Consider the following 23,504-nt stretch of genomic DNA (forward strand, 5'->3'; position numbering starts at 1 on the left):
GATTATTATTTTTCTTTTCAAATATTGTCATAGATAATAAAGAAAATAAAATTAATAACTCATTGAAATGATGAAACTTCCTTTTTTATTAGAAAAAACACATGAGAAGAAGAAAGGTTTTCTTGAACATTTCTATACATATCCTTCTATATATATATGAGAAGATGTTTGGTATATGTGAATTCAAATATTTCATTTCACATATACCTAATTTTATCCAAATAAGAGCAAACAAACATAAAAGTTCAACAATGAAATGTCTCTTGTTTTTACTTTAGTTGAAAACCATGTGAAGGACATGTATACTATATTTTAGAGCATACTTTTTATTTATTTAATTTTTTGTGTTATTTATAGAGAAAAGAGTACAAATATTTTCTTTTAACTATAGATAAAATGTCAGAAATACATCTTAATATACCCTTTTAAACTATTCTAAAAAGTGTATTACCCTTCTAAACTATTCTAAATAAAAGGATTAAACATATTTTTAAGCTATGTAAAATGAATAAAAATATTCTAGATGATTGAAAATGTCCTTATTGTTACTTAACCGGTTAAAACTATCTTTTTCCAAATATAAATATATATGTACTTTTCTTCTAAACAAATTTTTCCCCAACATGATTTTTAAAATTAAAAAATATTTATCTTACTCAATTGGAAAAATATTTTAAAATAAAATATTTTCCATTTTATTAGAATTTTTCATTAAAATTTAAATGAAATTACTGATCGGGTTAATTTGATGACATAAAATAATTATTATCAAGGTATTCAGATAATATATATTTTTTTATTTAAAGTAAAGTCACTTTAACTAATAAATAAATAGAGAATAATCTTTTTTTTCTTTATCTCATTTTAACAATTAAAATAGAATAACTTCGTGTAGCTTTTAAACTGATAATATATATCATATATAAAAGATTATAGTGACCCCATCATAGGTTTTATTTTGATAACCTAAAAATGATTCCTTCTATTTCTTAATCTTTTCTGAGTTAACATAGGATAAATATTTTCTAAAAAAAATCATCCAGGAAAAAAATAGTAAAAATTTAAGGAATCCCATAGTGTAATTCAATAATTTCATTCTGTCCCGACAAATTTAGTATTTACAAAAAATCCCTTAAATTTGTTGAGCCGTGATACTTTAGACTCTAGTGATACATGGTAAATGATACATGGTAATTTTAAACTGTTGAGAAAAAAAAGGGGAAAAAACGGTATAGTTAATGTTGTTAATAAAACAGCTAAATTTACGGTAACATATCATTAATCAACATAAAATCAGCACTTAATTGGATATTAATTTCAAATTTTGAAAAACAAAGATTATATCATCTATTTTGAAAACAATTTTTTTGAACAATCTGTTAAATTTCGAACTACAGTAATTTTATTGTTGTTACAGTGGATTTTTCAAGATGAATACTTCGATTTTGATGAGACATTCCGGAATTTGGGTGAACAAATTGCAGAATGAAAGTTACAAAATCGACGGAATCGTTGTTGGAGATTCAATTTCGTATCTAATACATGTATCAGAAACGTCGACTAAACAATATACACACTGATTCTATATGTATCATCAAGTACAGTTGATGACACATTTATTAAACTTAGTGAATGATACATTATAACAATTTTCAAAACATGTATCAGTACATCAACTAAACAACTAATACCTTACTGATACATGATATCAGTTTTCAGAAATTCATATTATATGCAAAACATGTGATACATATCTACTACATGTATCAGTGAATTGACTAAACACTGTACACACTGATTCTATATGTATCATCAAGCACAGTTGATGACGCATTTACTAAACTTATTGAATGATACATTATAACAATTTTCAAAATTTCATGATACATATAAAATATTATGATACACAACAAATTCATGTATCAATTCACCATCTAAAATACTATACACACTTATTCAAATGTATCGGCAAGCACACTAGATTCCTTAAAATTTTTACTAATTTCAGCAAACAGTTTTAAGTACCAAAATACTAACCCCAGACAATGTAGGCCTAACAAACTTACTCTTTGAGTCCTGTTTGGCCTTATGCAAAGTTGATGCTAGAGGAAGAGGAAGGGGAAGTGGTAACTGGGCGAATGTATTGGGATGAGATGAAGATTGTCTACTTGTTTTTATCACCTTAACTTCTTCTAAGGCAAGAGGCACTGGTTCTTATGTTTTTGGTGTGTAAGCAAGCAAAAAATATGGAAGTAAGAACAAAACGGTAGAAAGATATGGAAGTTATCCTGTTTCCTGATTTTTTGAATTTTGAAATTCAAAATTTCAAAATTTGGTCTTTTATTTAAAATTAATTAAATTTAATAATTCAAAATCAAAAAGCTGATTAAAAAATTGAGTGTTTAAATGGATAAAATTTAAAATTCAAAAACTAATTTAAGAGGTTGAGTGTTTTAATGGAGAAAAAATAGGCATTAAAATTGGTAAATGTGTATTATAGGAATTATGTAATATTTAAAAAATGTAGGGAAAATTAGAGAATATAAAAATTATAGTTGTGTATTTAAGTTATTTTTCCAAAAAAATATTTGTTTGGTTCTCCCTAGCCCCATTCTCTTCGTAGTAGGGCTGTGTATCGGTCGATTTGATTCTCATTTCGACTTATGGTTATTGATTTGTAAATATACTAAACCGTTAAAGAATCATTAAAATATTGACTTATCGTTTATCAGTTGGTTGTCGATTTAACCGTAAAACTTTGACACAAAAAATAAATGACTGAAAATCACTTAGAAACATGGTGACATACCAAATTAACAACCACATGAGTTGATAGATTGTATCTTGCTCAAAAACAACACTAACACATTGTAAATAATCAAAAGTTTGAGACTGCCAAAATAAAAGTATAAAAATATACCGAATGATATATTAAATATAATTTAATATTTCTATTGGTTATAGATTAAGCCGTTAAGAAAAAATCTCAAACCAATAATTGAATAATTGAAATAATCATAACCATTAAACCAATAACCTATTATCTATGAACAAATATAATTATTTTAATTTAAAGTATAAATTTCAATTCGATTTTAAATAACATTACTTCATAGTTCAATCGGTCTCTATTTCATCGTCCAAACAATTTTTGAGTTGAAAAATAATTGTATTTCTTAAATCTTAGCCCAAATTCAACCAAAAAAAAATAATAATTATAAGTCCCCCACTTTTAGTTCTTTTTAGAATAGAGTTTTAATTTAGGAGAAGTTTATTCAATGGAAAGATTCAAATTTTATGAGACTTATTTTATTTTTATTGGGTCACACACTTTAAAATCCAAATTGTAAACCTGAGTTTTTTTAAAGCTCGAGTGACACATTCAAACTGATTTGTATTATATATGTTATGTATTGTATAGAATATGTGATAGAGGCGTATTCAAGATTTTAAGATCATGGATGCATTATTACGAAAAGATGGATCTAAGATATAAATTTATATTGGTTTAACATCTACTCCGTCCATCCACTTTTATCTGTCATGTTGCGATTTTCGAAAGTCAATTTGACTAATTTTCTAATTAGACTACATTAATTCAATATTTTAAACAAAAAATTTAAATATTCAAAAATTATATGAAAAGTATTATAAATTGCAATTTTTTGCATATGTATATGATGAAAATTTGTATCTTAAAATGTTAGTCCAATTTCTTATAGTTTGACTCTAAAAATAGAAACTATGACAATTAATAGTGGACGGAGGGAGTATGCTCTTATCTCTAAAAACCATTAAAATTTTAAAATTATTGGTACAAAGTTATTTTTTATATGATAATGTTGAATGACCAGAAAAATAAAAAAAATCTATAATATCTCTTTTATTTTAGAGATAATGCACAAGTATCCCACAATTTATGTCTGAAATTCCCGAATCACACTTATACTATACTAAGGTCCTATTATCCCCCTGAACTTATTTTATAAACAATTTTCTACTCCTTTTCAGCCTACGTGACACTATCTTGTGGGCCCAGCGTGTGTTGACATTTTTTTTCAAACTAGTGCCACGTAGGCTGAAAAAGGGTAGAAAATTATTTATAAAATAAGTTCAAGGGGGTAATAGGATTTTAATATAGTTTAAGTGTGTCTCTGAAATTTAAGACACATGTTGAGGGAGTACATGTGCATTTTGCCTTTATTTTAAAATAAATTGATCTTTTTTTAATTAAAAGGTATTAAAGTTATAAGGGTAAAAATGTTCAAAAGGTAAAATAATATAGGTAAAATACCTGACAAGATTTTCTAGCCAATAGAATTTTTCCTTTATTATCTGTTCAAACCACATTAGATCAGAGGTGTTACCCAATTTTAAAAAGAAAAACAAAACAAGATAAATAAATGGTTCAAATTTCTAAACTCACTTAGAGAGGTGCGTCCAATCATCATCGCACAACATTATATGATACTTCAAATGTGGGTTGATATATCTATATTTAAATATTTTAAAAAATATAACACTACTATTTTGAAAGGGGAGCACAGATTCACGTGAACCCAATGACCTCCTCCTGGAGCTTGTGTCTACTTAGCATACTTTATACAACTTTAATTTTTTTATTCGTGCACACATAATATTTGAGAACATAAATATCAGCTATTATCAAATTAAAAAATATATTTATAAGTTTTATATCAAAAATAAAAATCTAAAAATTATAATTAATAAAGAAAATATATGTGTCCTACAAAATTAATTACCGAATGCCCACCCCTACTAGTATTACTTTTGACATTTTTGTTATCCACAATCTTGGTGACTATAACATTTTATAAAAGCCAAGTTCTCAACCACATTTTCCTCCAAAGCAATTTTATCCACAAACCATATAAATACATGTCATAAAGAGTGAACCAAAAAAATCACAAAAAAAAAGAAAAGAAAAATGGAATTAACTACAACTTCACAGTCTATTTCTTATGCTAATCTCCAAAAAATACCAACTTTTTTCCCTTCTAGAGTTACTATTTCTTCTTCAAATTCAATTAATTTTCTTGGATATAATTGCATAACCAAAAAAATAAAATGTAGTGCTAGGCAATTGAGGCATTATGGACCTATATATGCTTCTATTGTTGAAAGTAATTCATCTAATGGTTCAGTATCATGGATTCTTGAATTTATAGGTATGTGTTCTTTTTTATTTAACATGTAGTAGTTTTTTTCGTACACACTATCCTCTTCAGACTCGACTCGTAGAATTACATTATGTTGTTATTGTTGTTGGCCGTGATGGTGGTGTGTTAGTACCTTAATTGTAGAATGGGATCAAATTTATGAAATGCTAGTACTCAGTCCGTTTTATATTAGTTGATCCATGTTGACTTGATATCACTACATAAAAAATATCATTCGCGGCAATTAAGAACTAAATTTGTATTTTAGCGGCAATTAGCACTCTTTGTATATGTCCTCAAAGTCTTTAGCGATATTGATTCTAATGACACTTATCTAATGCCGATAAAGACTTTAACACTTATTAATATCAATATTTATTGCTGCTAAAAGTTATTTTTATTATAATGTATGTCGCTTAAGAAAGGTTAATTAGAAGTGTATTTTACTAAATAAACGTTATTAACGATGTTTTGGAATTTTATATTGGACAAGTACAACTAATGTAATTATTTAAAACTAAGGGCACTTGATTTACTAAAATGGACAAGTAAAATGAAATAATATCGAGGTCAAGTAAAATGAAACAAAGGAGTAGTACTTAAAAGAAAAAAGGGTGATGAATGGAATGAGTCCCGCCGGTGAAGGACGAGCACCCTCGACTTTTTACACGACTTGGACAATTCGACTCTTTTTGAGCTAGTTTTTGGATGTGAATTAGGTCTAAGATCCGTTTGGTTAAAAAAGGTTGTTTTGACGGTCAATGAAGTGGTTGAAAATGACGAAATACAATGCTAAGTGATGTCCTCCATCTGCCTAGACTTTTGGTGAGTAGTGTTACTAAATATATGTTGTTTTTCTTTGTTCTTGACTTCATTACTATGACTCATACACAGTGGCGTAGCTACATGGTTGTTAGGGTGTCCGATTCAGAAAAAAAATATCGTATATACGAGTTAAGTAATACACGAAATGATTAAATAACATATATTGGACACCCTTAACACAACAAGCTATTGTAGCCTAATGATTTCAGACGCTTGTAATGAGACAATGCTTTGCGTGTTTGACTCTCACGACTAGTAGCAAATGTTTATCCCACTTTTGTTGTGCTATTTCTGGATACCCTTTGTGAAATTCCTGGCTCCACTACTGTTCATACGCTATATGTACTGCTAATTGTTGATCCATTGAAGCAAGATAATCGATGTGTATAAGCTGCAGAGTATAGTATATGGTTAACGATACGATGAGTTTTTAGCATTTTGTTTGATGTTTAGTTTAGAGCTATTGACTTACTATCAAATGTTGAATACATCAAAATTAAGGTGATGGAGACACAAGACACATTGGTTCTCCAACTGCAAAGCCGCGCTCTCTTGAAATACCTTCCGTAAGTAGTATGATGTGATGATCCAGTTTCCTGTTTCGCGTATGTCATGTATGTTAACTGCAAGTTCTGTTACATATCTTTAGGGTCCAGTAATTGTTGGACGCGTTGCTGATAAGGCTGATGTAGTCATTCCGGTGCCTACAGGTAATAAAACCATTCGTGTGATAGCTTATATAACCTCTCGTTCTAATTCAGTCCTCTCCGAACTGTGTGGGAAGTTTTCTCATCACACGACTCACCAACTTGATCTTCCGTGGCACAGTTTACTATAACTTTTACACTATCGATGCTATTTAACTTGTTATAACTGGTTGCCTCTCTTCTTTGAGGTGACTTAGTAGTAAATTACATCGTCAGTATATAGAAGTTAAACTCTTTCTGAATAAGAGAACAAACTGTTACCAAACGAAACGTTTAGTTTCTGCTTATATCTGAAAATCTGTTGATGTACAAACAGTATCTGCAATACATGCTCGGCTGCAAAACATGGAGGACTATCTCGTAGTTACAGATTTAGACAGCACGAATGGTACTTTCATCGGTGAGAAAAGGCTCGTACCTGGTGTGGCTGCTGCTGCATTGCCTGGAAGTCTCGTGACGTTTGGTAAAAGCTTTCACTGCCCTGCTTTCCTTTTTCTCACATTTTATCAACTTCGTGTGTCTACTTCTTCATATTTTGAACCAAAATCCTAGCTCCGCTACTACTTGTTACATCATCTTTGTGAAGAAAAAAGCATACTTTACAACAGTTCTTCAATCTTTCATTTCCATTCACTAAATTTATTTCTCATACTTTCTTATGATTTATGAGTGGTTGTATTGTTTGCGCGAGTATTTAACTTATATACACTGACAACGTAAACAACATTTAAACTATCACCATGTTCTAAATTTTCTGTTTTTTTGGTTTACTAGTCTCACTTATTATGAGTTACGTGACCTTAATACTCTTAAAAGTTCATTTAAATCGTCAGTTTATAAAAGTTAAAACTCTTGTATGATACGTGTTAAACTTCCTACTACCCCGAGTTGATTAGTCTTTTCGAAACATCTTGTCATTCAGGGGATACTAATTTGGCGATTTTTCGAGTTGCAAAGTTTGAGAAGATGGAAACTAATGCATCTGAAGTTGAAGAAGAGGAACCAAGTAGCACTTAAAAAGAGCCCAGAATTCTATTATCTGCAATAATTTTGTAAACAGAGGAAACACACATATATATATATATAAATGTGATTTTTATTGAACTTATGCTATCCATTTTCTTCTTGACTTTGAGGTTAATTACCCCTTTGGTTTTCCACTACTAGAAACAACTGTATTCCTTCGCGAATTAGTTAGAAATTTATACTCTAGAACATGATTTTTTCATTCATTTCCGACCGAACCGGCTCACTGGGAAAATGTATGTATTTCCATCGCGAATCAGAGAGAAATTTGTGCGATAGAATATGATTTTTCCACTCATTTCCGACCGAACCGGCTCACTCGGAAAATGTATGTATTTCCCGAGAAATTTGTGTTATAGAACATGATTTTTTTCATTCACTTCCGACCTAACCGACTCATTGGAAAAATGTATGATAGGAATAGATTCGTACTGAAAAGAATAGGAATTTTTCTAATTTTTTCACACGAAAACATTACTAGTCCTTTGTTTATAAAAGAATAATCTCCTTTCCTTTTTAGTTTGTTTAAAAAAGAATGACCTCTTTAAAGACCAGTTTTATACGTTTCACATTACTTTAATTTAAAACCACAAAATTCAAAGATTCTTTAGTTTCTTAAACTTCGTGTCAAGTCAAACCAAGTCATTCTTTTTGAAAAAAGAAAGTATTTTTTTCTCACCGATTCAATTAAATATATATATTTGAGAATAGCCTTAGAACATTTTCCCACCAATTTGTGTATTTGTCATGAGTTTTGTTTCTTTTAATTGTCCATGTTATGGGGAGAAATTTGCAAGTAGCCTTTTTTTTTTTGGAACAACAATAAAAAGAAATTTCTCTAAATAACTGAATTAATGAAATAAAGCTTTTATCACATCTTATATTTAGCCCTACCAATTTAGATGTTAGCCCAATACTATTGCACTTATATGATATTTTCACTTCAAAATTTGGTCAATGTTGTAATCATTTGGGTAACAAAGATGGAGAAAAAGCAAATACTCATATTTTACATGTTTTCTTCCATATGAAACATGGTCTTATAGTGCCTAAGCTTATGAAATTTATATTAATCACCAAAAATTACAAACTAAAGTTTTCATAATCCAGTCCAAACTGCAGGACAACTCTTCGTTGTGTTCGGAGTATTCCGAGTCTGTAATATATGGCTTTGGTTTGTCCATTTTGAGCTCAATCAGGCACAAGGTAACAAAAGAACCGTCTTGCCGGAAGAAAACACGATCAATAGGCATCTAATCAGATATCTCAAGAGTCACAATCTCCCTTCAATTTTAAGTATCGCGCAACGTAGCAACAAGAAAAACAAACTGATAAATCTAGTCACACAAATTAATTTTTACAGTAGCATATCTTACCCCTTCTTGTCTTCAATCATTCCAACTTCTTATTAGCATATATCTCCTGAAATCTTTGCTACAACAAGTGGTGGGGAGGACGAAAAAATTGGAAATTCTACGCGCTTAATGCTAATGCAGAACCTGGAAAGATCTAGCAAGTAGGCACTGCTTGCTACCAAAGAAATCTCGTAACTACTTAGCCCTCCGCCACAATTCCTCTTCAACGAAAAGACCAACTATGCATGTCAATGTAGTAGGTCCCATCGATCATTGTTAACTTCAAGACGATCAAGTATCTGCTCATTGCTTCAACATCAACACGGTTAAATGTAGCATCAACGCAAATTGCCTCTACTCACTGGAAGAAATACAACGTTCCCCGTGTCTACTCTACAAACTCCTGTAATCTATTACGGTAACTTCATCTTCAGGTGCATCAAGATCTTGATAGCTGCAAAATTGTTGAACTGTAAGTCAGTAAAGGAAGTATGGATAGTCTTTTTTTAAAAAAGAAAGCAGTGTTTATTCATAAGAAATTAAATCACATTCCATGGCATGTATTCATGCAAATGCATAGAGGACAATCACATCTCCATTCGAACACAAAACAACAACATTTTCAGGATTCAATCAGGGTAGAAGTTTCTCGAATGAAACGAAAATGCAACCAAGATAAAAACAGATCATATAATCTGCTTAAGGCACAACGTAACAATATGATCTTTTACAGCTCTCTTGTACTGCCTTTTCCTCCAATTCTGAAAATAGATTCAAAGTTGAAAAACTTCCACACGAGATAGTCATTCCGACGACTCAGCATATGAAACACCAACAAAATGCTACAATTTGCAAATCTAAAATATGTTACACCTCCAGTTTTCAACTTCTTCGAGGATAATTCTACATGTCGCATGGAAACAGACATACATTTTTACAAAAATTGTAGGAGTGATGTGAGTATGTCACTACAACATATAACACATGACAACAGAATACATAACACATGACCACCACCAGCATTACACAGTGGTGCTAAGGAATACTCATTTTGAGTAGTTGTATTTTGGAAGCGCGCAACTGTAACAAGAACAGAAAATCGGTGCTAACAGATCGAGAAGCAAGTAAACAACTTCCAAGAATTTCCAGAAGTAGCTCCACTTTGGCAAGACATTCCTCCACACTTTGGAAGCAAAACATGTTTCTTGATTCTGAATCTTGCCTTGAGAAAATAAACAAAAAGGGTGAACATAACACAAACTAGACTCCCGTTGTCTTATCTGTCCATCTTCTTCTCAACGTGGAACCCATTATTAAAAGTCTACTTCAACCTAATCTTCAAACATAGACAAACCAGCATGTGCAGATTTATCTTGGACATGGCTCACCGTGACTAGTATTCACAAGAACTGCTTCTACAAAACCGTGCATGAACAAGGCAATAGCTCCAAATTGTAGCACAACTACCATGTAATGTGCGTATCATGCTTTCTTCTCGTTCTTTTTTTTAAATCAAGTAAAGTATAATATTACCGATAGTAGGAAAGTGCTCCTGTGTACAACAGGTGAACAACAAAACAGAGAATATACAGAAACATATTATTCTCTGCGAAGACACCTGAGCTTTTGTACAAATAGGAATCCATATTCACCATTTATCAATAACATTACACTTTACTCAATCTAAAAAAAAATCAACAGAAGCTCATTAGCTTCAAAGAGTCTCCTATTGATTTCCCTCCATACTACCCACATAAGTGCTAATGGTCCATGCAACATCCCTCGCCGACATCATTGCCTTCATCCTGTAAAGGCTCAATACATAATGCACCCCCTTGCCGTACCCAACAATGTCCATTGTAATCCTACAAGTGATGTTTAGGGAGGGGGGGGGGGGGGTTGTACACAGACCTTACCCCTACATTTGGAGGTAGTGAGACTGTTTCTGTTAAGATTCTTGACTCAATAAAAAACATTTTTCAAAATAGGTTCAAAAAATACAAGAGTAAGGAAGCTATGATGAAAATATCAAATGGAAGAAACATACAAACAACATACACAATAAGTGAGATATGGAGAAGGTGGAGTGTACCCCTTACCCCTACCTTGACCCACGGCAAAGGAAAGAAACATTGACGGCAAAAATGGTTAAGAAACCCGAAGTAACGAAAACAAAGCAAGTACTAAAATTAAAAAATAAGATGATAGAATCATAATATTAAGACGGGTCAGTAGAAGAGGAAGCAAATTAGGTGCTCAAAAACTAGGTTAGTAAGTAACACACATTAAAAGGGTATATCCAAATACCAAAATAAAAATTACAAGCAATTAAAAAGTGTGAAGCATGTACAAGACATTCTAGATGAGTAGGGGATAGACAGCTAGAAGCGTTAAATTATACATGTGTTGTTTCCAACATATAGATTTTTGTTAGCCTAACAATACTTTTGTTACTTAATATAGAAATGTGTTAATTCTTTTTGGGACTGACGAAAAAGGAAAGTAAGTCATAAGTTGGGACAAAGGGAATAATCGTTAACCAACACGTCAGATTTGGGACTGGTGCTATGTCAACACGGACCTCCAAACCCACTTTCCAGGGACCATTTATAAGCTGATGTGAGCCCTTGCTCACACAGCCTAAAACTCAGCCCTAGTTTTTATTCCCTGCATCTTCACGCCAACACAAGACGGTGCAAAGCCTTTATTATAATCTTACATTAAACCATTCAAAGAGCCATTAGCTAGAATCGGCCTTTTCACCAACATACTTTACAAGTCATCAATTTACTATACCAACACTTTGGAACCCATATTGTCTCTTCTAACCCGAGAAAAATAAATTCACTTGTGCAGTAAAAAAACCGCACGAATTTCACAATTGACCAAATTTTACTTATTCTAGTGAGATGAACATTTGAATGATGGTAACTAGTAGTTTCACCATTAAGCAATCTGAAAATCATACAATGCACGAAATACCTTCGCAAGCGACGAGGATCCTGTCGAAATCCGGGAGGTAAAGCAATTATCGGGCCTGCAGGCCCAGACCTCCCATTTCGACCGCCTTCAAATGGAGTAGGGCCTCCTTGTTCTCGCATCATTCGCATTGCAACTTCAGGAGGCGCAGGAACAAATGGACCAAGAGGACTACATTGCAGTGAAAATGAAAAAATAATCAAAATTCAAGAATGATATCCTAGACATGGCTAAGACTTACGTTTTGCAAATTTAACAAGTTATGGGAAAGAATCATTTTAAGTTACCCAGCACCAGGAACAGGCATCAATACTGGTGGAGGAGCCATGTCTGAAGGGAAAGAAGCAACTGGAATCCCTTGTCCACCAAAAGTATCAAACATTTCTTCATCAGGATTTCCCCCAGTGGCACCATCATTATTGGACTGAAAATCCCCAGATTGTGGATTTTCAGACATATCAAACCTTTCACCGCCATTAGCACGTCCATCCCGATCTTTACGGTTCCCTCTGTCATCCTTCAGCCGGCCATCTAGCCCAGGTCGGCGCCTAACTGGCTTCTCTTTCTGCATAGAACCAACATGCAGTTAAATTCAACACCGATTGTAAGTTCAAGTAAAACGAGGACTATTTACTCCATGGGATCAAACTGCTCTTATTCAATTAATTAACATATAAAGACGGGCTAGCTCCATCAGGAGAATGAAACTATGATACATAGGCAAGAACACAAAAAAAGATAAACAGCATTGAAGCACAGATGACAAACAATGGATTATATCCCGAGTGCCAACAACAAGAACAATCCAGCTGATGAGAATTCATCACAGCAATGAAAATGACAGAGACCCAAAATTACTCAGTTCAAACCAATTCGGTTAAACATCACTAACTGTGAAGGCAACATTCAGGACTAAAACGTGCATGTACTATCAACAATTTTCTAACTGGGAAATGTGTGAGTAGTTTTTGCACCCAAACAAAACCTCACACATTCTTATAATAAAAGGGCAATCAATTAGAACTGTTTAACTTGACCATTATTGGAGCTTTCTCAACAATTTTAAAAACACTATCCTCTGTTCAAAAAAAAAGGAACTATCTCTGTATTAGTCTGTTCCAAAAAGAATGTCATTTTATTATGTTTGAAAGCAATTTAACTTGAACTTTCTATTTTACACCTAATGACAAGGGTTTATAACCACACAAATGTTATGGCATGGTTAAAATCACAAGATTCAAAAGTCTAGTAGCCACACAAATGTCATGGCATATCTAAGAGCATAAGTTTCCAAAGTCCTTTTTTCCTTAAAGTTTGTACCCAGTCAAAGTACAAAATTTTCGTTGCTTGTGCAAGAGTAGGTAGTGAACATATAATTTCAATAAAGTTGTCAACAAAGAAAAGCCAGAAGCCCATGTAGAGTTGGGGAATTCGAACTTTAAACTTGCTCATCTGACTCCCTTATCATTAGTAGGGTAGGCCCTATAAATTGAAATGGAGGGAGAATGAGGTACTGAAGCACACTTGTCCAAACCACCAGTACTATCAGACATTAGTATATGTTTTTTCAATGACTGAAAATTCTGTTGTTTCTACCTTCAATACTAGGTGGATAAATGGCACGATACCGTTCCTTCTCCACTTCTATACTAGATTTGGTTCAACTCACGAGATGTGCAGTGCCTACCACACATTTCGTGTTATACTACTTTTACCATTGAACTAAAGCCCTAGGACCGGAAAATAATAAGTACATGTTTCTATAATCCATTCGATGTGCTGAATTTAGAACTTCGATTTCAGTTCGATACTTTTTTACATCACAATACTACTAGAGAGATGAGGATGTTATAAAACTTAGATACGACTTAGAGAACATGCTAAACTTGATAGTTCTCCAGCCTACCAATTCTATAACCAGTTTCTAGAAGATGGAATCAGTTGTAACATACAATGTTCAATATCAGACATTACGTAGAAAAGATGCCAGAATCAATCGCACATCCAAATGGAAGATCACAGGTTTCAGTCTCAAAGTCTTCATCACGTGGACAAATTCAAAGGGGTCACTTCGCTAATCGTGTTATTGAAAATAATCACGATATCAATTTACAAGTTCAACAATCAGATGCTCGTTGCCCTATTTGATTTCCCCAAGAACAATATGACAATAACTATGCCAGTATCTTCAGAAAAGCATGTAGATGACAACAGCACCTTTCGCATTATTATTGGAAATTCAATCATCTCTTGTTGTCACTCAATTACTTTCTTCTAGTATGTTTTATGGTATTATAATTTAAATCATAAGAATTTTTTGAAAGTTTTGTTGTGTTTACAAGAGGAATGCAACATTTGTCAATGTGCAAGGTTCAAAAGTTAAATAAACGACTACCTTAGACCAATGGTGGAAGGTTCAAAAGTTGATGAATAATGGACCCAAGACTCTACCCTCTATTCATTCATCTTGTGATTTATCTTATCTCACTTTAAATTTTGTTTTCTTTTTTTTTTCTTTATTTGAGGTAATTAAACTTTTTGATAACAATACATCTAATTAAGCTCTTTGTTTTTATTATTATTATTATATATTTTGAAAACTAAGCTCTTTATTATATTGCACTTATTATATTATTTAATAGAATATTGGACAATAAATCCATCCACTACACCTCAATCCCGACTAGTTGGAGTTGTTACATAAATCCTCCATATTCTTCCCTCTATTTGGACAAAGATATTACAAGAAATAACTCTGTATCTAATTTTAAATAAAACATATACTTAGATGACACCATATATCATAATCAATACCATTAACCAAAACATCCAACAACACTACAAAAAAATAGCAGTAATTATTTACGGAACTAGAATCCTCTGTTACAGTACATGTAAAATTTGTCCGAAAACCAATCGACCACAAATTAATATGACAAAACCTAAAACATGAAGCATGTTTTTTTTTAGATTCTTCAAAATGAAGACTAAAGAAAGAACGCAGCAAAGTTCACAAGACATAATTGATGGATACTACAGCATTACTTAGTCATCTTAAAAAGTATGAGAAAAAGCCTGGAGTAGAAAATTATAGACGTTCAAAAACACATGCGAAGTAAGAACCCGAGAAATGTTACTTAACATAAAGAAGATGAAGAAATGGATGAGTTACCGGCACAGATGGCAGCATTACAGGAGTCCCACCAGGAGAATTTTCATCACTGAGATCATTTAAAACCTTTTAGCCTTGAAACTAAAAGTAAGAAGGTGGAAAATAAGATATTACTGTGTACTGCACTTACTTCATATAGTTCTGGAAATACAAATCTTCACGCACTTTAGTAGTCAGATCCACTGACAGATCAGGGTGTTTCAACTTTAAATGTTTATGGACAAATTCAGACGCATGGAAGAGCTTTGTACAACCCTTGGCTCCGCAACCATATTTCCAGCCATACTTCTCATCCCTAATTTTACGGACATAGGGATCTAAGGCTTCGGCGGCAACAGCATCAAGTTTTTCCTTTGCAGCCATTACCTCCAAGGGATCCTTCCCCTTCAGCCTGTCTTGCCAATGAGAATCCACTTTTGATTCCCACTCTGCTCCATTGCTTGTTGCATCAGAAGCCTTGCCGTCCACTCTCACATGCCGGAGACCCTTAGCTTCATTTGTCTCTGCCAGGCCATAATAATCCACCCCATGAATGCGCCACAGATAGGTTAGAAGTGTATCAAGTAACTCAGTTCCCTCAAGACCTTTCACTGAAGTTAAGCCCCTTATGATAATAACTGGGCCTGTGGAACCATGAGACTTGTCTCTGCTTCCCCTATCATTATCAGACCGAGATAGTATGTTATCCTCTATTCCCTTCTCCGAGTCAAGCTTCCTCACAAGTGCCTGTGCTTGTTCAACATCAATCTGGACTCTTCTGGGATCAGAACTCACTAGGTGAGCCTTTGGAGCAGCTAAAAGTAAGTCAGGGTCTTTATTGTGTCCCCTCCCATGCCTCCTCCTTTTGCCATTTTCATCTGCTTCTTCATCAGAATTTGGCTCACTTGACTGTCCTGATTTGTTTGTAGGAGGAGGTGCAACACCAGGACCTCTATTCATGCAAAGATTTATCACTTCAGAAAGCAGGATACAATTTCATCTTGCACATTCCATATATTAAGAACAAACAGGTCTTACATGTCTAGAGTTCCACTCTGCAAATCAAGTAAGAAATCCTTCGCCGATTTCCTTGCAAGCTCATTCCTCCTACAGGAAATTAAGACGGAGAAAAGACTTCAATAGAACCAAAGTCATACACCTGACTAGAACAATAAGTAAAAGGTCTAAAAGTAGTTTGTCCAAGAAACAAACAAGAGCATCGCCAAAATTATCCCTACAACATTCTGTTCATGGTATCAACATGTACCTTTCAATAACAGAAATTAAGTTTGATGGATGGTATTTGTCTTTCAACCTGCATATACAAAGAACTTCTATTAGAGAGCTCAAACAAATAAACATAGCAGGACAAGCTAGCTGAGCTGGAAGTGTACCATTCTTCATCTTTATGAGCGTTAAAATAAGCTCTTTTTTGTGCTTCTATGTACCCAGCCTTGTATTCTTGGTACCTACATATGAGGAGAATTAGCTCCATTATTTTGCAGTGACATATTTTTACACAAATATGAGAGAATGTACTCAAAACAAATAAAAAATCTGCAAGTTACACTGAGGCCAATAAAGTAAGCTTAAATTGACACATCTAAAGAACAAGATTTTATCATCTTGGTTTCAGTCTCACCTGCGCTCAGCTTCAGCTGGCAAGATATCATCTTCAAGCTCCTGAATGAACTGCTTATAAGACTTCAATCCCTCTCTGCAACATGTACAAAAGAGTGCATTGATTATTTAAACCAAATGACAAACCCATCTTAAAGATTTTAAGAAAGACTAATGAAATAACACAGGTCCCAGACCATATTCATATAACAATTCAACTGAAAGAAAATCACATAAAAATCATGGAAAAGTCTCATACTCTCATGCATAAAGGTACTATTCGGTTGAATGGAAAAGAAAAAGGAGCATGAGAGTTAATCATCCGGTATTTAATGAAGGAGAGGAACACATTTACAAATTTGTTAGAAAAAGACACGCCTCTGGAAAAGTTCTATTTTGCAAGGAGACTAGGGGAGGAGGTAGATGGTAAGTAGGTGTTTGTGCAAGTTGTTACCACCCCACATTCTTAGAGCCTATTTGGATGGACTTATAACTAATGGCTTTTGGCCTTTTTTGGTTATTTTGGCTTTAAAACAAGTACTTAAAGCCAATCCAAACAGCCTCTTTCTATTTTACATCCAAGCAGACCTGCAAAAAATAATCATTTCTTTTTCTTTTCATTTATCTCAAGCCACTTTCTTGTAAAACACAATTTTCCTGTTACATCTTGATGCCCAACTAAAAATCAGAGACAGAATTCATTCATCATGATGCTACATGACAAAGATAACATGGGAGCAAGCACTTCCACTCATATAATAGCATTGATCATGCAGCTGCACTCGTTACTTGCAAACTTAACACCTACTATAGGAATGTACAGGACTGACTTTACTAGATGGGAGTCTATGGGGAGGGGGAAGGGGGGGAGGGTGCTCTTTTACAAGCATAGAAGTTGCAGGGAGGTGTAAAGGCAAAAATAAGAACATTGGAAAGAGTAATAATTTATGGCACAAACTTGTACCTTTGATTGTTCCCTGCACCAAAGCTATCTGCAAATCCTCCGCGAACAGGGCCCCAGTCTATTAAAAAAATATATATAGGTCAAAACTCCATCCCAAGAAATGCCAAACGCCACAAAAAATTTGGAGCAAATAATTTGATCGTGAATAATAGTACTAGACTAAAGCTACAAAAGAATAACTGAAGTCAAATCAACCAGGTTGCATCTAGAAGACCATCAAAAAGTTCAAATATGAACATTTCTCCCTCCAGTTAGTTGAAGACATGAGTGGGTTTTAGGGGAACCATCTAAGAAAACAAAATGAAACAAATCGTATAGAGCAACGAATATTAACATAAAGCACCCCAAAAACACATATTACTCAAATAGAAGTTAAGACTTTAAAAAGCAGAAACACTACACATTTAACACGCCACTGATAGCAGATACTCCATGAGAGTAAAATATAAATGAGACTGACCTCCTCCTCGATAGCCACCAGACGAGCGTCCTGCAAATCGTCCATGATGCCTCTCATCAGGATAACCAGGTCTACCCCCCATCTCACGGTCATAACCTCCTTGATGGTCATAACCATATCTGCAATATCAAGAAGATTTCGTAAGCACCATCATAAGAACACTTGCAAGATAATTTGACAACAGAAAAGATCAGATTTTTAAATGCAAAAAAATTGCAAGACAATAATTATGCAAAAGGACAAATGCCATAAAAGCATGAATAATAAAGAAAACACAATGAATGATGCTACTTTGGACGACTAGAGAAGTGTGCAAATAAAGACAAGAAAAAGAGGCAGAAATTCGTTAGTTTCCTCATTTATATTTCTGTTCTTATTTAACAAATAAACGGCTGATCGCGCTTTTATCTATTCTAATCTGTGCATGTCATTCTTTAGTAAGGACTCCCATTGCACAAAATAGACTTGACAGTAATTGAAAAGTGCAACCCAAAAGGTCAATACACGGTTGGGAAATGGATATGTTTGCGGCTTGCCAGAATAAAGATGTTCACCATTGATGTGATCCTGAATAAGTTTAATGACCTCTGGTCATGGAAGCTGATACAGAAAACTGAATTGCCCACCAAGGTTATATGCGTCAATTTGGACTGTTCTAACTGGATCATGTTTAACACAAGACACCCTCACAGAAAAGGCTTCCAGCAGTCAACCTCCTGGAGAGTGTCAGTCGCTTCTTTCCTACATTGTCCAGTGGCCACTGACCTGCAGAATATGTTTTACTGTATTTTTGGTTTGAATTGGGTCATGCCACATCATATGAGAGAGACTTATAAAAGAAGAAGTTCACAGAGAGTTGAGAAGCCCATCAAGAACATCTAGTTGATGATTCCTGTAGTTATTTTTTGGTGTTTGTGGAGCGAAAAGAACCAAACGTGATCTTATGAAATTCTCAACTCCAAATGACACTCCCAAGGAAAAATGTTGCTTATCCTTTTTAGCTGGTTAAGTTAACACCTGTAATTAGCAGTTGCTGATATTTGAACTTTCTTAGCTCCCTAGAATGGACTAACACACTGTAACGAGGATAACAAACTCTTTAATATTTACTTTTCTATTTCTGTTTTTGTGATTATGCATCTTCTTGATGGTTCTTCAATTGAAATACCACTACTTCATCAAAAAAATATCACCATATGTCATTGGATGCAATAACTCACGACAGAGTAAGCTAGAAAAATACAAATATCTTTAGATAACAGTTTTTTGTGTTCATATTGGATTTCTCTAACATCAGGAAACTTGCACCAACATATCAAAGGTTGCTTGATAGATCTAACACACTCCGTAATCTCTAATCTAATGTTTAGAAACCTAAGAAAGTGAATGATTTTAGCTTCAGAATAAAAGTTGGTAAGTTAAAATGAAGTCGAACAATTCCGCTATAAAGGTTATAAGGTGATTCTAAGATTGTTCTGCAACTCTTCAGGTATACAGCAAATAATACCATAGTTCCTAGATTCTACAGAGGTGAAATAACAGCTTGTAGGATCTATTTTCCTGATCACCAGTGGTCTGAGTGAGGATTCCTAACCGTAACATCAACTAATTTTCTTGAAAGCTACAGCGGACCTAAAAAATTTTATCGGATTTCCATTTGCTCCTCAATAATATAAATTGGAGGATTTCACGCATAACTTACAGTCCATATAATCCTTTTATTTCCTACGATTACTCTGTCACCACTGATCTCTGCTCATAGGGTTTCCAAATGAATGTTGATTATTGTCTACATTTTATAAAGCTTAGCACTAGAAATAACTTAACCCAGGCTGTTTTCTGTTCACTAGAGTATGCAGCAACATATTTTTTACTGACAACTCCTGTTAGACAGCACTGTGTTAAATGCAAGTAGAGTATTAAGAACTCCAAAAAAAATTTTAAAAAAATCAGCAATTCATAATCCCAAAGGCATGGATGGTACTCCTTCATGTAATTATGCGAACAATTACGTGATCCTAAATACTTCTGAAGCTGTATCAGTACACCATGTTAACTGGTCAAAAGCGGCTTGTTTACAGTTAATTCAGTCCAGAATATGCAGGTTTTGGCTACCAATCTTGCATGTCAAATAGAAAGTCTCCCCACAGAGTACTTGGGGATGACTTAAGGGGCAAAACAGGTAGCAGATTCTATTTGGCATGGTGTTATAAGGAAATGTGAAAAGAGATTGGCTAACTGGAAGAGACAATACCTCTCTCTTTGGGTCACTTAATTCCATGACATCTTATATTATGTCTCTTTGTCCAATACCCATCAGGGTAGAAAAAGTTCAAGAACTTCCTCCAAGTCGAATGGGCGTCACATCAATCAAGAAAAAAAGGGAGGAAAGGAAGAAGATTAGGGATCAAGAACTTGAGAACACAAAACACGAGCCTTTCGATGAGATGGTTATGCAGATTTAATTTGGAAGACAGTGCACTAGGGAAGAGGGTAACCGCATTGAAACATTTTCAATTGAATGAATGGTATTCAATTATAGGAGGGCCGCCGCAGGCAGACGGACATTGGAAAACAATCAGAGCACTATGGCCAGCTTCTCCCAGAGCATTAGCTATAAAGTAGGAAGAAGTATCTCCTCCTTGCTACCATTTTGTGCTTAATACATCCAACTTGTTAGCTTCTCAAAAAAAAAAACATCCTTCAATTTCACGTTTACATACAATGTTGGCACCTTAATATGTCTGCTAGCATAGACAGACAGAATTGCATCTGTCATCAACATGTCATTGAGCTTGAACTAAACAAAAGGTTTGTCGGTCATCACTAAAGAGCCCATTAGTATTTGAATGAAACAGACACAGTGGGCGGAATAAATGTAGAAAATTGATATAACCAACTTATCTAGTACATGATTAAGGTGTAATCAGATATGAGTATTATACACCATACCAAAACTGGAACCTCAGAGAAGCTACATTTTCCAAAAAATATGTGCATTATAGGAGGGACCAAAACTGGAACCTCACAGAAGCTAACTTCTTCAGCTTACACCACTGTTCTAATAGTACTGAACCCTCAAAAAGCCCAAACATAACCTTTGTCAGCACCTAAACATTCTCATAGCAATTTCTTAGGGGAAATGGGTAATGCCCTGGAAAGTGTACTGTATTGCTGTTCCATATACTAATCCAACACACTAATGGACCAACAAATGCTATATTCACCATATTTATTAGAGTATATAAGTTCTTACTACTCCTTTCTTTCACTACCCAGGTCCCAGAAATCTACTATTTTCAGCTTGAATTATAGTAAATAAGTTCTTCCTACTCCTTCCTTTCATCACCCAGGTCCCAAAAATCTACTATTATTCAGCTTAAAACAAGGTGAATCATGAGTCTGCGCCTCTGCCATCCTCCACTTAATTATTTATGTAATCCTACTACATAGCCATAACATGCCTCAGTAACAACCTAACTGCGGCCATCCATAAGAAATCCCACTGGTTGGCTAAACAGACTGATAATCGAAGATTTATAAGAGAATTTCCAATCATATGCAGAGAAAAAGCTTCGTAATTTACCTTCGATCACCATGCCCAAAACCACCTCTAGGGCTTCCACGGCGTCCATCATAGTCATCTCTACGAGAACGCTTATAAGGTGGAAATGGAGGCGAACGGCGGTGAGGAGGAGAATATCCACCACGTCGGTCACGATAAGGAGGAAGAGGAGGAGGAGGGCTATGGCTAGGCCTTCCACGTTTGTAGTCACGCTCTCGACCAGGAGGATGATGAGGAGGAGAACGATTACGATCGTAATAGTCCCCACGACCACCTCTACGATCAAAATCCCTGTCATCCCTCCGTTCCCGTGAATCTCTATCGCGGCCACGCCTCGACGGCGGCGGAGGAGGAGGAGGCGGTGGTGGAGAAGATACCGGTGGCTCTTCCGTCGACTTGTTTGGATTTTCCTTGCTTCGTTCACGGCGGCGTTCTAAACCTTCCGCCGGAGCGTCCATTACTTCAGCCATGGGCGGCGACGGTGGCGGTGAATCGTCGGAAAGAGAAACCCTAGCTGAGAGTGCAGTGTTAGTTTGTAGATGTGGAAATTAAGAGTGACAAATGGAGAATAAAAGATTGGTGAGGGAGTGGAAAGTAAATAAGATTTTTGAGTTTTAAGGAGATAAAAGGTTTTCATTTACACCCCAAAAGTATTCTTTAATTACTTAATTTCCCCATAAAAAGAAGATTTTGATTTTTAACTCCACTTACTTTTTCTATTTCACTTTTACTATACAAATTTTATTCTCCATTTGTTGTCTTAAAAATAATTTTCGAATATTCGGATAAATTTTAAAAGTCTTTAAAATCACTACTTAGTTATAAAAAATTTTTAAGAAAAAGAAAGTCATTTGTAATGTCTGCGTGTTTGCGCGCCCTCGCGTGTGTGAGTGTGCGCGGATATATGTGGGTGTACGCGCGTGTGGGTGTTTATACCAAAAATAACATATATTGTATTTAGAAGATCTAAACATGTTTGAATGTGAATGACATTTGAGAAACATGTAGTTTTTTATGAAGACACTTGTAAATTCATTTATGTGGAACCAAAAAAAATTCTTCTACTTTGTCTAAAAATTTCAAGGTGTGTTTGGAAAATCAGCGTGCTAGCTGATTTGATATAATTGAGTGTAATTACATTGTATGGCATATTTGGTTGATCATCTATTTAATTACTTGATCAACAGGTAATTGAGCGTAATTAGAAGAGATAATTACACTATTTTATTCATAGAGGGGTTGCGAATTACTGATAATAATTAAATGGTGTAATTATAAGTTGATTATTTTTAATTTCTTCCTTATATTTCTGTTTTTTCGTTTAAATTTATTCTTTATTTTATTACTTTAAATTGTTTTTTATTATTATTAATATTCTAATTGTTTTCTAAAAATATACATTTATATTTTATATTTCATTTTCTTCTCATTATCAATCATTATTTTATGTGATTTCATACAATTTTTTGTATTATCTAAAAGAATTTTTTATCAGTATAATTTTGTTAGTATTTTAATTTTTAAATTAGAGTAGAATTTATTGTTGAATAAGGTTACGAACTTATATTTTTCTTTTCTTTTAAATCATATTGAGGTATGTTATGTTGGAATTTGACACAAGAGTATTACGTTAAATTTTTTGTTTTAAATTTAGAATTTATGTTATATTTTC

At 34.0% G+C, this 23,504-nt stretch overlaps 2 protein-coding genes across 2 annotated transcripts; one reads left to right on the top strand and one right to left on the bottom strand.

Moving 5' to 3' along the window:
* Positions 1-4,904: 4,904 nt before the first annotated feature.
* On the top strand, positions 4,905-7,825 carry LOC107027468. The gene is made up of 5 exons (XM_015228646.2): positions 4,905-5,189; positions 6,507-6,571; positions 6,655-6,715; positions 7,029-7,175; positions 7,635-7,825. Exons 1-5 carry the CDS (start codon positions 4,949-4,951, stop codon positions 7,727-7,729), a joined length of 609 nt encoding a protein of 202 aa, XP_015084132.1. The 5' UTR covers positions 4,905-4,948; the 3' UTR covers positions 7,730-7,825.
* Positions 7,826-8,722: 897 nt separating this feature from the next.
* Positions 8,723-22,411, bottom strand: LOC107006421 (serrate RNA effector molecule). The gene is made up of 12 exons (XM_015204980.2): positions 21,854-22,411; positions 18,268-18,386; positions 17,808-17,865; positions 16,866-16,940; positions 16,618-16,692; positions 16,491-16,538; positions 16,262-16,330; positions 15,375-16,175; positions 15,245-15,293; positions 12,360-12,637; positions 12,076-12,243; positions 8,723-9,547 (listed from the first exon to the last, which is right to left on the bottom strand). The coding sequence occupies exons 1-12, from the start codon at positions 22,300-22,302 to the stop codon at positions 9,487-9,489; spliced, it is 2,250 nt and encodes a 749-aa protein (XP_015060466.1). The 5' UTR covers positions 22,303-22,411; the 3' UTR covers positions 8,723-9,486.
* Between the last annotated feature and the right edge of the window lie 1,093 nt (positions 22,412-23,504).

The sequence above is a fragment of the Solanum pennellii genome, chromosome 1 (genome assembly GCF_001406875.1).
Source record: "Solanum pennellii chromosome 1, SPENNV200".
Taxonomy (NCBI): domain Eukaryota; kingdom Viridiplantae; phylum Streptophyta; class Magnoliopsida; order Solanales; family Solanaceae; genus Solanum; species Solanum pennellii.